Below are 17,338 nucleotides of genomic sequence, written 5' to 3' on the forward strand. Positions count from 1 at the left end.
AAAACGGGACATATGCCCAATCTGGCAACACAAACTAGACATAGACCTACTCGCGCTCACACATGTGCTCGCTGTTGCCTCGTGGTTGCTTTGACTACAGCCAGAGCTACAGCACAAAACAGCCAATCACAACTGTCCGACGTACAGCCAATCACAATGTACGCCCATTCAAGCGTACAGCCAATAATATTGTGTAACGTAATCAGCAGACGACGGACCCCGAGCCGATCTGGAAGCCGAGCCGATAGCGAGTTTATTTTTTGCAGGGTGGTAGCGGGAAGCTCGTGAATATTCATGAGGGAACTCATCCCTCATTGGCTGGGACTTGGCTCGCAGGGACTTTGTCAGAGTGCTTGTGAAAACAGAGGGCTTGTGAAAATCACGAACGCAAATAAATGAAACGTTGTTATAAATCAACACAAATCATTGTATCAATAGTGTGACACATGTTATACAGTAGTTGTTTTTAGACGAGTTAGCATTAAGAGCTAACGTTTGTTTTGGCACTTACAGAAAGGTAGCTATCGAGTTGCCGTGTAGTAGGTGGATTGATAGGCCAAGGTGAAAATCAATATTAAAATTCATTTAGCCCTACGCGAGAATATTCTATGGATAGGCCTACAGATTTTATGGCCGTTCTTTCTATAATGTAATTGGTTGTGGGGTGTGGCAGAACCACTATGAACAAATATCAGAAATCATACGGTTTATTCTTATCCATCTACACCTAACCTCCAGCAGCTCCATCTCCTCAAAGTTGACATGGGTCTGGCAAATGTTGCAAGCTTTAATAAATCCTGCCATTATGCTCACTACTTCGAGAAACAGAACAGAATGGAATCTTAATGGAAATATCAAGACATGGATGGACATGGAACAATTAGAAAAAAAAAACTTGGAAACAATCACCAGCTGCCGAAAGCACTGCGATGCGCTACACATAACGTTATAAAATATAATAAATAAAAACATGATTTACTACAGTAGCCCAGGCTGTGACACATAACAGTTTCACAGGGGCTTTTAGACGAGTGAGCTAAGGTTTGTACTTACAGAAAGGTAGCTATAGAGTTGCCGTGTAGTTGGTGGGTATCATGTGTCACATTATTCGTGTTGATTTATAACAACGTTTAATTCATTTGCGTTCGTGATTTTCACACAAGCCCTCTGACAAAGTCCCAGCGAGCCAAGCCCCAGCCAACAAGTCCCAGCCAATCAGGGATGAGCTTCCCGCTACCACCCTGCAAAAAAAAAAATCGCGAGCCGATATGGTACTTACACCGGACTCGTTTAATTCCCCCTAGACTGACACTCGCTCAATCGCTCGTTCACTCATTCGTCGACTGATTTCGCTGACGTCACACACACACACACACACACACACACACACACACGCCACTCTTGTAACATCGGGAAGAGGCGTCCGACAGCAACCTGCTTTTAAGTTTTCATCCTCATATGTGTAGCCTATCATGTCACTCGGTGCGGAATAGTGTTGGCTCTGCGCGCTCGTTGCGCTCTTGTTATGCCACCACAATACGGATAAAGTCTGAGTGATCGATGACGATACAAACGGTAAGTTTTAAGCTTGGGGATGTTTCGGCGCGTGAACGACTTCATGCCTGTCTACGCTTCAAACTCATGCATGTTGCAGGAAATGGGCAACTGCGCCCCCCAGGGTCACACCTTTCGGTGGCTTCTCTCTCCATCCAAAGCTACAGTCAGTGTTTAATGACGTCAATTTACCTTTGAGCATTTCCTATTATAGGCTACTGTGTAAAATGCTGTTTAGAATTAACATTTGTATCAAGAAAGAAAAAACCAGCGAGGGACGCTCTTACTCCCAATCTCCTTGCTTGACCGCGATCTAGCATCTAGGATCGATTGCTCTTCCTTGGGTCCCCGGATGTTAACACTGAATTTTCTGACATTGAATTTTCCAGCTGAATTTGCCATGTTGAATTTTTTAACGTTGAATATTTGATTTGGAATTTTTTAACATAGAAAAATAAAGCTAAATATGATTTATTGAGTTAAATTCAGAGGCAAAAAATCCATATACTTCATTTCAATGAATAAATATTCAGTGCTTAGCATTCAATGGCTTTTTATTTTCAAAATCCGATGGCACAGATTTACTTCTGTCTACTGGCGGCCGGTGAAAAACATGGGTTTCAATTGGATAGAGTAGGAAAGTCCTCCTCTGAGTGGGTGTGACCTTAAGGCGTCTGATTCAGCAAAAATCTATTCGCACTGCGCTATGAACCAATAAGCAGGATCCCTGGCTGGTGAGCAGTGTTGCCAGATTGGGCAGATTTCCCACCAAATGGGTTACTTTTAACCACGTTAGGCTGGAAAAATTATAATTTGGCGGGAAATCTGCCCAATCTGGCAACCCTGTCGATAACAAACCCGCTCTGCCTGCCCTGCATTGCCGCTCTGCCTAATGCCGCGTTTCCACTGCAGGGTGCAGTACGGTACGGTTCGCAAAGGTGAGGTACGGATTGCGTTTCCACCGCCAAAAGTGGGCTTGACAAGGACTGAGCCGTACTCGTTTTGCACTCGTTTTCAGTACTCCTCCGTTGGGGTACTGAAAACGAGACGAGACGCCTGAAAGGGTACCGGAAAATTCGAGCTACACACCCCCTCCGTTGACAGAACCGTCACTTCCGGGCGACGTGGGGATAAAAACAAACAAACAGTAGGCTCGAGGTATTATTCTTTACAATGAACATGTCGTGTAAAACGCTTGCTTGGGCGAACAAGGAGGTGGAGACGTTCCTCCGCATTCTTGGGGAGGAAGACGTTGTTTACGCTATTGACGTAGCTGCATGGGCGATCGACATCCGGCCTACCATAAAGGGTACTGTCGGCGGTGGAAACTCGACCTGGGAACTGAGCTGGGCTATACCGCCCCCTCCCTCCCGAACTGAGGCAAAACCGAACCGTACCGCACCCTGCAGTGGAAACGCGGCACAAGAGACGCAAAGCAGGTGAAATCATCTGAAGGATAACGAGATTCTAACATTTGCGAATAAAGTGTACAATGGAAACATTGGAAACAAGAGGACATTGTTCATGTTTAATTACACAGAGCATTCCATTCATTGAGTTACAGTGCTAAGTTAGCGACCAAATAAAAAGGTAGACCACTTCGCAAAATCGACATCACCAAAAGTAATCAGTGTCAGTGTTGTGGGTGCTAAATGGTTTTCTGGGTAGTCATTGCTTACTGGTAGCATTACTAGCAATCGAGTTTGATGGCCCTGTTTGCTAAGAATAATGGCAAATCTCCAACGTGGACTGTTCATGGTTTCAAAATCTTGATAGGGCAACCCAACACCTTGACAAGTTTCAAGGTCACGTTGGTGCTGCTATGCGACTTTCCTAGCTATGCACCATGCCTATATCAGGTTGTTTGAAATAATGTTCTCGTTCTTTTACTAGTTTTTTAATCTGACCCTTCTGTTTGATATTGTGGAAAGGGTGAATGATTCAGAGCATGATGCATTTTAAATGGCATCACATTTGGTCTTTAGTCTTTGGATAAATATATAAACAATATAAACATAGCTAAATTACAACCAATAACTTCAGAAATTGAGGGCTAAAATAGGCCCAGATTTATTTATTTACTTTTACAAATCAAGAGTAGGCCTGATTGACTAATGGGCTTTGCATCCTTTCCTTCTGCCCTTGTGGTCCATTTCGAAGACATGCTGCCCACCAGCTTTCAAATTACACCTGCAGTGGAAATTTGCCACGGGTGGCTTTGTATACATTTTATTCAGATAACTATCCCTCCCTGCTATTTTGTAGTTCACCAAAACACCCTGAAACAACTTGAGTCTCACATTCTTATGCCACCATACACCAACAGTGCAAGCAGGCCAATGGCAACCAAGCGCACAGTCCTTCCTCCCTCACTTTAAAAACAACCATTCGCCACTGATATATATAGACCCTAAACCTAACCCTAACCCTGAAAATGATTGAGCTATTAGTGTAGCAACCACTCAAGCCAGTAGTGGTTGTTTATGGGAAAACATGCATAGTACTGGAAGATAACTTTCTCTTATAGCGAATGGATCCGTCGGGATTCTTCCTATCCGTAGTGGAGACATTGTAGATGGTTTTTGTAGTAGTGCAGCTGTAGTTTATACTGCACATCACCCTTTCCAGGGTGTCTGAACTGATTATATTGAGCATTGGCCCCTCTCGGCTGATGGGCAATGGAAACATGGCCACACGTAGCAACCATCAACTGGCCAAGACCATCCATGAAGAATTCTAAAGAGGAAAAAACAAAACAGCAATTATTGGATGTTAAGCAGAATAATAAAGTAGCAGGAGCGCTTCCGGTGTACATCCAAAACGTCTTGTACTCTCGGGGAGCATATGTCGGGAAACTAAAAATAATAAACAGAAAAGGTGAGGTGATGATGATGAATCCAGGTCCAGGCAGTATATATTTGGGTGATATTGTTGATAAACAAATTGGATATCTGCCCCATTATGGAACTACAAGTCCTTGCACCAGTGACAACATGACAACTGAATGATTTCTCATTGTTATAGTGGTTTTATGACGGTGGACGAGCAGACACTTTTTATGGCATATTCAAAAAGGCAATATTTATTGAGACTGGCTGCCCATGTCACAATAGCTGCCAACACTAAGCACTGCTGTCCAATTCATCTGATACCTCAAAGCCAGAAATATGTAACTTATGCAAAATATTTTGCCTGCTGAATTGAAACAACACCTTTATTTAATTTATGCAAAAATTGAAGGAGTTTCAGCCTTGCGTGTCATGCCGTGTAGCCTTAGTGCTTGTGAAACAGCTCCCAAGATGAGGTAACTTCACATCCAGGAGCGGTATAGCTCCCTCTATAATAGCTCTGTTGGTAGCTAGCATTTAAAGACTGAAGACCTACTTTGGATTGCCATGTATCTACCAGTGAAGCAAAAAGAAAACTCCCCATTCTCATTCATTGTGGATGCATGTACACAAACCCAAAGGGCTACATGTCATAGATGTGGCTGGGAACATACCTGAATGTGCCACTCTCTTTAGCTTGGGGTCAAATCTCACTCGATTCACAGCATCGGTACGAGCCAGGAAGAAGTTGACCACCCCATTGACTATGGAGCATTGTGGGTAATTTGGTAGTGATTGGAACTTTATGTCGGACTTCCTGTCCATACAGCCTCCAGTGACTCCATCGCCTTCCTCATAGGCGATGGAGAAGTAGAACTGGTTCCCAGAAACCGAACCCCCAACCTAAGAAGGATAACGAGAAACTACATCTTCAAACTCATGCTTTATTCATAAAAAAATAGTCATTGAGTAATATGATTCTCACCACATCCAACTCTGGTGTTGCCTCCATCACCTCCACCAAATCCTCTATCTTTGTTTTCCCAGTGAATAGAAAGTCGTCATCCACCCAAAGAAAGTACTTGGTGGTGACTTGAGAGACAGCCAGGGTTCTGCCAGCAAACCATCCCTGTGGAAGGGAAAGATTTGAAATCAACTTCAATGCTTGACTACTCTTATGTGATGTCCAAGCACAAGACTGACATTATGTTGTGTGTGTGTGTGTGTGTGTGTGTGTGTGTGTGTGTGTGTGTGTGTGTGTGTGTGTGTGTGTGTGTGTGTGTGTGTGTGTGTGTGTGTGTGTGTGTGTGTGTGTGTGTGTGTGCACATGGTTCCAATATATGCCTACCTGTCCCCCAGGCATGATGTATTGCAGAACATTTTCTTCTGTGATCTTTTCTGGAGTAAAGCTGTCATCGGCTACGATGAGCACCACGTCTTTGTAGAATTGCCTGAGGCTTCTTATGAGGACTGTCAACTCTTTGTAGCGCATAAAGGTCTTGGTGGTGACTGTCACTTGGTCGCTAAGGTCTTTGAAAGAGTGGAAGGGGGGGGATAGAGAGAGGAAGAAGGGAAGGGTTCATGATTCTACTCAACTGTAAAAATTGAAGATTTATAAGGAAAAACTTTTGTTGTTTTACTTGTTCCCATGTCGAAAAGAACAGGTACGGTTGGTTGCCGAATGGCGATGGGGAACACAGCTTCATGAAGCTCAAACGAGAAGTGAACTGATTGAAAAATAAGTGAAAACAAATTTAAAACATCCAGCCTAAATAAGATTTGACACACTTTACACAATCCACTGTAATATTGGAATGCTTTGAGTGCAAAATGAGAACATCACATTAACAATATATTTTTTAAACCTGAGCCTCTGTTCAGTACGTATCTTTCAATGTTATCATTTAACCCATACATCCATTAAAAATGTCTTAGAGTACCTAGGTCTCCGGTGTGTATGTGGTACACAGGAATGGTGTAGGTGACCTTCGCCAGAAGTTTGTTGAGTTCCTCTAAGCTGAGCTTCTCCAAGACCAGCATTTTCTTTCCGCCACCTATTGGTTATTCACAATTCCTATTTCATACAAGTCAATCCCAGTGACAAGTGGTTTAGTTACACATTGAAGTGATGGAGTTCATAAATCACCTTTGACACTTAGTGCTTCACTCTGGCTCCCTAGACTGAGGACACCTTTGGTGACCTGTAGTGAAACCTGTTAAACACAAGGAGAAGTGTGTTGGGAGTGATTGAGTGAGGGAGCGAGTACATAGCCGTGCTAAAATGAAAAAGGACTGTTTGAATATTTGTACTTTTTAGCTCACAACCTGTCTGTTGTTGTCCGTTTTCCTAACATGCCTTGGTTCAATCAGACTGGCAAAATATTATTATCACTCTCTCATTGATTTGAACCATAATGCCACTCATAGCCTAAATATGCCAAGTATGTTGATAGAACAAAAAATGAATGAGCTAGCAGCGTGTTTCTGGTGTATGTGGCGATAATTCAATTTAGGAAATCCCACAATCTCAAAGAAGGCATGAGCTCAAATTTGACAACGACAAAGAGTTAACAACGTGTCTAAAAAGCGTCTTTGCTGCACAGTTTAGACTTAAGGGCTGATTGTGTTCCCACGACACGCAATGCAAGGACCACGTAGAAAGATGCTTCGGTTCTACGTCGGGTTTGTGTAAGTGGACCAATCACAGCCCTTGCTGCTGCGTCGCCTCGACGGAAGGATAACATTTTTGGGAGGCGCACGTCAGGCCCTTGCGGTGGACGCAAGGAGGGTCCGCAAGGACGTAAGGGGTCCTTAACCCCCTTGCGTTGCGTGAACGTGGGACCACAATCAGCCTTTAAGTTCCGTTATGGGCTGGAGTAGCTGAGCCGCCGGTTTCCCTTCATCAGGACGTCTAAATACCTTGGAAATGGCCCGGTAGTAAATGGCCCAGTCATTTAAGTATCGGTGAGCAAAATGTTCCAGCTCCCGCACTTCAGGAGGGATTTGTACGCTATCGCCTGAATATTCCCTCAATGGCCGACAGGCCCACCGTGTCATCTACTGGTTAAGCATCGATAGGACACTCCACTCCACTGTCCTCCACTTATTGAAACTGAATTGGTTGTTTGCAGTCACCCATGTTCAGGGAGACTGAACATGGACTGGCCCAAAAATTTGGCCCGGGACTTTGGGATGGAGAGGCCTTTTATGAGACCGCGGGAATAGCGCGCGTAGAATTTTGCCACGGTGTAAAATAATAAAAACTAGTCCTTATCCGTGGATATGTGCATTGCAACGGCATGTCAATGTTGGGATGTGCATGTGTTTAGAATATTGTGAAGATCACTGGGAAATATTTTATAAGCAATCTTGTCCATGTACAAAATATTAGAAATTGCATGTGCCTAGAAAGGTAAATCAAGGCTGAAAATGATCTAAATAGTGCAAGATACAATTATTTTAGTGGAAAAAAATTGTCATACACATACACAGGGTTTGGGAGATGGGGGCGGGCCGGGGTTTGTTGTGCGTTGCTGTGGTTACTGGTGTTGAAGTGTTCCAATGGTTTATTAGCGGTGGTATCTAATAAATCGCTCTCTAATCAATACTTCATTCACTGCCTCTTCCGTGGGCATTACAATATTTTGAATTGTTCTCTGACGTCTCTGGTACTTCCATAATTAGTTCAAGTCATTTTTATATTGCCAAACATGCTCGCTAGTGCACCTGTCATAGCTATAATACTGTGTCCTGTTCCCGCCGAACCATTGGTCTCGCTGACATGGGCGTCGCCGTCAACCTTGGCTTTTCCACGGAAAAGGTCGGTTAATTTAGCACATTTGGCTGCGTCTTGCTCTAACATTTTTTTCCTTTTCAACCTCAACTTCTGAGCGCCACCCAATTCTTTTGCCTCTTCACCACCTTTTTTCCTTTTTGACATTTTCGTATTTCTGTGTAACTTCAGTGAGATCAACGAGAAGTACCGGGTAAGTGACCCGGCCGTGTGTCAGGCTGAGCCAATCAGAAATGACACACCGCGGAGCAGTCCAAGTTGGGAGGGTCCGTTCGGCTGCTCTGCTGCTTTGGCCGCTCGCTTTGCCCCCATACACTGTGGGGGTGCTCCCCCCTCTAAATTGACAGTAATACATCGGCCCCGTTTCACCGTCAGGCAAGAGCTCCGTTTCGCGCTGTAAGTAAGAATATGCGGTAGCAGGCCACCCCAAATCACGGCTTACTTAACTTTTTCATTTTTTTTTACATCTTTTACAACAAAAAAAATATATATAAATTTATAATAAAAAAAAAAAAAGAATTACGGCCGGCCGGCTCGGCCTGAAATCGTCCGGCCGTTCGGGAAATCTCCCGAACCTCCCGATGGCCAGTCCGCCCCTGCCCATGTTGCGCAAACATCAGAAGGAACGCAGGAAGGGAAATGCAGACAATCAAGCAGCAGTGCAGTACTCTTTTTATTCAGGCTTTGTGGAATCAAAGGAAGTAAGAGTGAGAAAAGCAGAAATACAGTATATTGGAAAAGAGTTGCATTGTTCGAAAGAAAAAATAACTTCATCACAGAATATAAAAAGGTGAGATGTATAGAACGAAGTGACATGTAGCTGGGAAAATGTAGCTGGGCTTGGCAGAAATGGAATATAATATCAAATAAAAATTATGCTTTAGTTATTGTATATTTATTTGTTGTTCGTGTAGAAGAAAACTGTTGTTTAACCCCGGGCAGGACATAATCTGCAAACACCTATTGGAGGTGCACCAGTGCTTCCAAGAAAACCCAAAAGTCCCCAAAAGCTCCGCTTGGAAAACCCTGATAAAGAGAGACCCATAACCATGTCATTAAAGGGATAGAAAAGACATTTAAACTCTTGCTTGATGAGAAACAAAAGATTATTTTAGTAAGGGGGACCTGTGTTGATGCTTGTTAGACATGGGCCGTAACAAGGAACCAGGGAAATTTAACCTTTAGCTCCAAAACATCCAGAACTGTCCCTTGTATCCCGATTTTGACTTGACACCCAGAGTTTTACTACCAACCTTATAGCTGCTTCTTTGAACCCCGTGCAACGCTAAACCTGAAACAAAATATCTTTCGGGGTGAAACTATTTCCTGAGGAATACATTGAACATAAAATGAAGACCGAAAGGATGCTAAGGAAAAAGAACATTGCACTTTATATGTATATCTGTGCAGTGCACTTGCACAGCAACTGAACTTGAGAGCCGTATAGGGGGGATTTTATTAAACGACTGAAGTGCAGCGTACTGTACCTGGAATAAGAGTGGGGACCAAGGGGCGTACTGTGAAACCCTGAATGGGATACTGCAGTGGAGAGTTGGATGGAGCAAAGAGGAGTGTGTTCAAAATGGAGCTTGTTCTGGACACAGGAGACAGAAAAAATATTAAAATCCACAAATCAATGGATCAATACGAAACATATGCCACTTAACCAATAATGTAAATTGAACAATATTCTAACTGAATAATTAATGTACACTATGTAACATTTACTGTTCCAAGTCATTAAATGACCATGATATGACATCAAACAATAAGGAAACAAGCCGGGTCAAAATACTGGCTTCTCCGTCTATTTTGGTGACACTCTCTTTTCAATTTGTGGTAGGCATGCGCAGTCGCAAACAAAAACAAATTCCTAACATTTGATTGGCACTATTAGCCTGCTATTACCTATCCAGGGAAGTGTGTACGCGCTAACTTGGGTTGAAAAAACAAAGATGCAGCAAGGGCAGCTGCTGAACACTGGTTTTTAATAAAATAGACCACTACCCAATTTCAGAAGACGAGGTCCCAGATGAGGACAGAGTTGAGCAAAAACCCTGGCTGATCTAAATCATGACATAGATGATGTCAACGATTAACCTGGGGTCCTAGCAAACAGGCCAAATACTCATTTTACAACTTGATTTGAATATTTAAGATATTATTCTATAAGAAATTGATTTGTTGATTAAATCGATCAATTGATACATCACTGTCTCTCCTCCCCGCTATCCCTTTGTTCCAGCCTTTGTTCCTGGTACTGGTGGCCATGCAAACCTAGCCTGGTGCTTCTTGTACTCCTCTGCCCGTCGTTTCTGAATGTCTTCTCGGTTGGCAGTGGGAATGCTCCCTGCCAGATCATGTGACTTCGCTGGGCAAGTGCAGGAAGCCGCAAGCTTCACTTGACCAGTGGGCGGGGACCTACAGGTAATATTAATAAAAATACACTTCATTTATAGAATGCTTTTCATGAATGCAACTGCCTTCAAGAATGAATAAACATTACAGTTAAAACATAAGCATAACATTTGATAAAAAAGAATATCATCATGAATATCATTCCTTCCCAACGGCTATAAGTTTGTATGCCTTGAGTTTCTCCCTGGGATTGTGGTATTTCTTTGCTCCAAAACTGTTGACAAGCACTGATGTATTTACACATCCATCCATTAGCTTAAGGTTTGCGGTGTCCGAGGTCAGCTTTGTAAATACATGAATATTGCACGGAGAGTGACAGAACATTCACAAGCGTGCACTTTCAAATCAACTTTGAGCCTTACCACTTTTTCATCGGGGCTTCAATCTTGACCTCTACCATATCATATGAAGAGAGCCAGCGGAAGCCTATTCCACTGAAGATAACAAGAGACAGCAGCAGTATCAAACCTGCTCTTCCAAATGAGGGCATCTGGAGACACAGAGAAAGACATTCAGTGCGTTTACATGACACTCAAGAAAATCATGTTATTGGGTTAGTGCGCCTTTGATTGGATTATTAAAGCTGCTCCTAGTGCTAGTGGGAATACTGTTAGCGATGTTCGCCAGCAGCCTGAGGAAGGCCCCCGTCGGCCAGCATTGAAAAAGTACCCTTCACAACAGTTGGGCAATCAGCAAAGGTACTTCTCTGAAACATCAATGGTGAGTGCAGTTGATTTTATTTTTTTTATGTGGTGGATACCACATAGTCTAAAATATTACATTTAATACTTTTAAGCTTACTGGTTTTGATTGGCCTTCCAAGCGGTGATTCTCTTGATATTTGTTTTAAATTCAGTAGCCGAATCAATTGAGGTATTGCATGGTCAGATTATGATTTGTCCAACTTCTGGTAAAGCCTTGCATCTGTTGTTTGCCTTATTTGAATTTAATAAATAAAGGTGTATCTTTTGGCATTGTCTCTCTATGTAATGCGAATAGCAGTGGACATTGTGGGTTAGTGTTGTGTTTTTCAGTGTAAAAGCATGCATTTGACGCTGATTAAGGGATTGGTGGATGACTCATGTTGTCCGCTGTGGGTCGGATGCTCTGTTGGTTTGTGTGTTCATGCTCTGTGTAGCCCGGGTTCTCTCCGATGCTGTTGTCACTGTCACAGTTCACTTCTATATGAGATCTATTAATTGCTGTTGCTTGTGAATCAACAGAGGCATTTACATAATGCTTGAACCTTTTGAACACCACGCGTCTTGCCTTGCTAATATATATTAGTATTACCGCACAGTACATCCCTCAGCACCATCACTGAGTAACTCAGACCCACTGTAGCACCAGCAAGAAAAAATCTCTGGAGCCGCCACTGTGCCCTTCTAGAGATTTTGGGCCCTTCGAAAGAATATAATATTCAAATATCAGTATTCTAAATTCTGGTCAACATGTTTGTCAGACACCAGTAATTCCCCACTGTCTCTAAACACCTGTGAATTTGCCACAGAAAAGACACAGAAGACCTACATCAATGCCTACACTGTTATTATTTTTCACCACTAGGTTTCAGTATTTAGAGACCTGTAGCTATTGGATAAGCATACGAAAGTGAGTGGGCCTTGCTTCTGCAAACCACAGTAAACAAGAATTCTCAGTACATCCACTTCATTTATGTAGGCATATATATGTTTGTAAAATCTTAAGTAATGGGCACCAAAGGAAGGTCCGTGAATAAATGGATACATTTCACTGGAAAAACTGGGTGATTAATTGTCGGCACTTTTTCTCCCTCTCACCTTTCTGTTGCCTCGCTTTTCGTTCCTGTTATCCCCACTTCTTTGACGACGACGTGTCTAATCTACTGACAGTCCACCTTCCGTTCTGCTTGCATGCGCACCGACTGGAGGATGAGCACGCTCGGAGCTGAAAACTGGATCCACACAACACCGAACCATACAATCAATCGAGAGAGGGGTCCATATAAATGTTATGCAGATTATCTTGCCAAAAAATGCGAAAAAACACAAACAAGAAAACACAACTATGTTTCTTGGAATTTAACTCGTCCTAAATAATCCTTTTTAACTTATTCGACAAAAGATTAGAGTTTCTAATTCACATCATGACATCAATTAAGCTAGAAGCATGAATAAATAAAGAAGTCAGATGCATTGGGTAAAGCAAGGACTCATAAAGTGGCGGACAGGTCTCAGGAATGTTGAGAACAGCTCTGCTCCCCAATAAAACTATAGTAGGCTAATAGGTTAGCCAGAAGGTACCCAGACAGCAAGCCAACATTGAATAAATAGTGATTTTCCATCCGAATCATCATTATGGTTGATATTGAAATTTCAATGCAAAATAAATGTTGAATCACCATTACCGTATCGATGAAACCTGATGTTATTAATGTTGATGGCAACAACATTGGAACAACATTGATCTATTGTTATCTTTATGATTGAATAAGCATTGATATTTATGTTACCGGGCGATATTGCCAATATGTTGAAAAGTCATTGATTTAGAGTTGACTGGGAAATGACCGTTGTTGAAAGGCCATCGACAAATAGTTGACCGGGAAATATGATTGAAAATGCATCGATATATAGTTGAATGGGAAATATGATTGAAAATGTGTGTGTGTGTGTGTGTGTGTGTGTGTGTGTCTCATTTCAGGCGATCAAAACCAGGTTTGCAGAGGTGCTGGAACGTGAGTCTGCAGTCTTGGCTGCGGTGACACTGCCCAGGTTTAAACTATGTTGTAATAATTGTGACACTGAACACGCCTTGCGATGTCGCCTTGCGACATCGCAAGGCGTGTTCAGTGTCACAATTATTATTAATTACATTATTATTTTTATTATATTTTTATGTATTTTTTTTTGTTGTAAATGATGTAAAAAAAAATGAAAAAGTTCAGTTAGCCGTTATTTGGGGTGGCCTGCTGCCGGATATTTGCTTACAGCGCGAAACGGAGCTCTTGCTCCGTTTCGCGCTGTAAGCAAATATCCGGCAGCAGGCCGGATATTTGCGCGAATATTTGCTGTAAGCAATATTTGCTTTTGTCCCTGTCCATCCCTGTCACGTAGCCTATATTAATCTTTATTATCTGAATGGGAAATGCAATATTTTAGGACAGATACACCATTAAACGTGTTTCTAATAAAATTTCTAGCGAGAAATATACCTTTCCTTGCATAATGTCCAGTAAGTGAATGTGTATGATCTTTATTTATCTTTATTATCTGAATTGGAAATGCAATATTTTAGGACAGATTCACCATTAAACGTGTTTCTAATGACATTTCTAGCGAGAAACATACCTTTTACTTGCATAATCTTCAGTCAGTGATTGTGTCTGATCTTTAGTTTTATAGTTATTAGGAAGATTTTATCGGCTCACTCGCATGTTTCAACGATGTCAGGTTGCTAGGGACGCTGCTTTCGCTAAACTAGCAGCTCACGTGTTTCCTGCGTTTGTGTTATTAAACCGTTACTTGTTTATGTAACTTTTAATGATATCATCTTGTTAGAAACATGTATATCTGAGAGCCAACCCAGTCGCCAAAAGCATACGATGACAGTGTAGTTTTTCGTGAACACTGGATTACGTCGCACTTCAACATAAAATAGTGTGTTACACACACACACACACACACACACACACACACACACACACACACACACACACACACACACACACACACACACACACACACACACACACACACACACACACACACACACACACACACACACACAGAGAGAGATATATGGAATAGATTTTGATTTGGGCTGCTTCTAGGACATTTTGGGTGGATTTTGAACGGTATGTGGGCAGGACGTTTTTTGCAGGACCTGGCAACCCTGCGCTGTTGCCCGATGCACTATCATTCAACTTGAACATGTGTTTTTACGGTATAGAGGTGTGGAGGGATGACGTAGTGTGGCAACCCGTCCCCAACCCCTCGGGCTGGAAGACCCTGGGGAGAGGTTGTGGAGCGAGTGTACCACCCATACCTAGCAGGCGGAGCCAGAGGACGTCCCTCCCGGCACACTAATCAGAGAAATAGGAAACACGGGGAACAAGGCAGCTCTTAACAAACATGCTCCCCTGTCCCCAAGCAGAGTTGGAGCTGGGAGCAACAGGAGTAAACCCGAACCACGGACGGACAAGCCGACGGAAGGTGAGCCAAGCCGCTCCCGACAGGCCCCAAGGCCGACGGGAACGACCCCCTGCTCCCCTAGAGAACAGAACATTGCCCCCTCTTTTCCAAGGCTCCCGGAGTCAGTGTATTCTTTCTCGTTATCCCCACGTGGGCGTGTTTTGAGTCATCCCGAATAAATGCCCTCTGGGCTTTGAACCAGCCGTGAAGTGTGGTGATTCCTGATACCTCTGAGACATTTCTGGGCTCGGTTGCCAACCCGTAATTGAGCGTCGCCCTGGGTTCCCTTGACAACAAGCCAACGGGTTTTTCCATTGGATTTTGGTGTGGAACATTATATCTATTTCACGCCTTGGTGTGATACCCAGCACCAGGATGAGGGTGAGGGAGAAGAAGTTTGACCGGTCAGACCGATCTATCTGCACACGGAATATTTTATGTTTGTCAATTTTCTCACTTTTGGATAAATCGTCTGTTGGTCATATCTTTTGGATAAACATACCCTTATAGTCTTTGTTCCCCTAGCAAATGATATAATAAAGTGCACTTTCAGGGAGACTTTTGTTTAACACATTCAGCCAGTTGGAAAAGAAAACACACCAAAAAGGCCTGTTTAGTAAGCAGGATTTGATGCCACATTCCTACAATGATAAAATTCTATTCAATGTGGAAGTAATCCAAGTATTCAGAATGCAATACTCTGATTGATTGATTACATTTGTGGGCATTTATTCTGCAATCTGTAAATGGAAACATATTAAAACTTAAGTATCCTTCCCAACACTGATAATAGCGCATATTTACGACAATTCAAAGACATAAACCTTTAGGCTACAAATGTCTGCCTATTTAGCAGTCTTACGTATCAAACTGAGTGTGTTGTTTGGGTGTTCCAATAAAGTTATACACAAAAATGGGCAAAAGCTACAGTATTATTTTCAATATGATTAATATTTAAACTAAAACAATCAACACTTAAATAATATCATCAATAACATCATATCTCATTGAAATGACTTACCCTACACACGGAGTCAAGTGCATCAAGTAACCGAGTTGGTCCTATCGTGACACATAAAGGGGAGAGGCGACTATAGGCTATCATATTACAACATTGAGGAAGTCTTTATATCACAAAGTGCAACTCAATGTGCTTAACAAAAGATATGATGACCATTTTTAAAACATAAAATAAACAATACAATGTTGATTGTACTTACCTAACCTAATGTAAGGTTAGGTACGTTTTTGGAGGGGTAAAAAGATCATAGTGTTATCGTAGTGTAGAAATTGTGTGTGTATTGTGTGTGCATGTGTGTGTATCTGAGTCTGTGTGAATGTGTGCCTGATCGATGTCTGTCTATTCGTTTGTGTTAATCACACTGATAGTGTGTGTTCTTTGCACTGGGTATCCCAGGTTGACCAGAGAGACCGTACCAGTGCAGAGAGACCGTACAAGTAGCCTACAGGTAGACCGTACCAGTACAGAGAGGCCATACCAGTGCAGAGAGACCAGTATCATTAGCTCTTCATCATAAAGTTGGAGGACAAGATCCAGGTGTTTCAGTTCCTGGGGTGATTGGCTGATTGTTAAAGGCTACAGTATAGTGTTCACATTTTACTTCCTACTTTTAAATATTCTCTGCAATAACCACTAACCTCAGTTCACATCGCTTTAAAGTCGATATATATCTGCACTTCTCTCTCTCATTTACATGACATGCAAAAAACAGATGGGACAAAATTAGCTGTAAGAACAATTTTTCTTAGTAGTTAAATATATATCAACTCTGTGCGTTCGACAGATGACCCATAACAGCAATGTGTGTGCGTTCGACAGATGAGACAGACAATGTTTGTGTTGTCAACAGATGATCTATGAGCCACAAAGAGTCAAAGTCAGTGGATGTTCTCAGAAAGTCGTCAGGGTTTTGAAGTGAGGGAGAGATGTTTGTTAAGGGTAAAGTCATCTTACAGTGCTCAAGTATATAAACTCTCAGTTGACCCAATACTTACTGAATTTCCACACCCACCAGATGGTGACATTTTGTCATTCCTGTCACTATCATGCATTTTATAAGTTAATCATATACTTTTTATTTTTACAGCATTTGACCACAGCTTTCATTCTTGATTATTTTGTTAGGACACTTTTGAAAAAACGTTTTCCTCTTTGCTCCCATGATTTATGTTGCATCTAAACCTTTATCTTAGCCTGGCTCCGCCCGCCTAAGTACTTCCGCTCAATTTGAATTTCCCTTCAGTACTGGGTCTGGATCCTCATGACCATAGGTGAGGATAGGAACGAAGATCGACCGGTAGATCGAGAGCTTTGCCTTGCGGCTCAGCTCTCTTTTCGTTACAACGGTGCGGTAAAGCGAACGCAATACCGCCCCTGCTGCTCCGATTCTCCGGCCAATCTCACGCTCCATAGTACCCTCACTCGCGAACAAGACCCCGAGGTACTTGAACTCCTTCACTAGGGCTAAGAACTCATTTCCTACCCGGAGTAAGCAATCCATCGGTTTCCTGCTAAGAGTCATGGCCTCAGATTTAGCGGTGCTGATCCTCAT

The 17,338-nt window shown here is 42.5% G+C and overlaps 1 protein-coding gene across 1 annotated transcript; it reads right to left on the reverse strand.

Moving 5' to 3' along the window:
• Nucleotides 1-2,949: 2,949 nt before the first annotated feature.
• Nucleotides 2,950-15,824, reverse strand: LOC130384866 (beta-1,4 N-acetylgalactosaminyltransferase 2-like). The gene is made up of 13 exons (XM_056593258.1): nucleotides 15,787-15,824; nucleotides 12,393-12,526; nucleotides 10,956-11,083; nucleotides 10,453-10,596; nucleotides 9,663-9,769; nucleotides 9,429-9,466; nucleotides 6,529-6,595; nucleotides 6,323-6,436; nucleotides 6,023-6,109; nucleotides 5,731-5,912; nucleotides 5,368-5,511; nucleotides 5,057-5,285; nucleotides 2,950-4,290 (listed from the first exon to the last, which is right to left on the reverse strand). Exons 3-13 carry the CDS (start codon nucleotides 11,081-11,083, stop codon nucleotides 4,106-4,108), a joined length of 1,425 nt encoding a protein of 474 aa, XP_056449233.1. The 5' UTR covers nucleotides 12,393-12,526; nucleotides 15,787-15,824; the 3' UTR covers nucleotides 2,950-4,105.
• Nucleotides 15,825-17,338: the final 1,514 nt, after the last annotated feature.

The sequence above is a fragment of the Gadus chalcogrammus genome, chromosome 6 (assembly GCF_026213295.1).
Source record: "Gadus chalcogrammus isolate NIFS_2021 chromosome 6, NIFS_Gcha_1.0, whole genome shotgun sequence".
Classification (NCBI taxonomy): Eukaryota; Metazoa; Chordata; class Actinopteri; order Gadiformes; family Gadidae; genus Gadus; species Gadus chalcogrammus.

Excerpts from the sequence above, each read along its gene's own strand:
- LOC130384866 (XM_056593258.1), bottom strand. The coding sequence starts at position 11,083 with ATGCCCTCATTTGGAAGAGCAGGTTTGATACTGCTGCTGTCTCTTGTT. Across the intron at positions 5,512-5,730 it reads ACATCATGCCTGGGGGACAG|GGATGGTTTGCTGGCAGAAC; the intron begins GTAGGCATATAT and ends TCCCTTCCACAG. Across the intron at positions 4,291-5,056 it reads AAAGAGAGTGGCACATTCAG|AATTCTTCATGGATGGTCTT; the intron begins GTATGTTCCCAG and ends TTTCCTCTTTAG.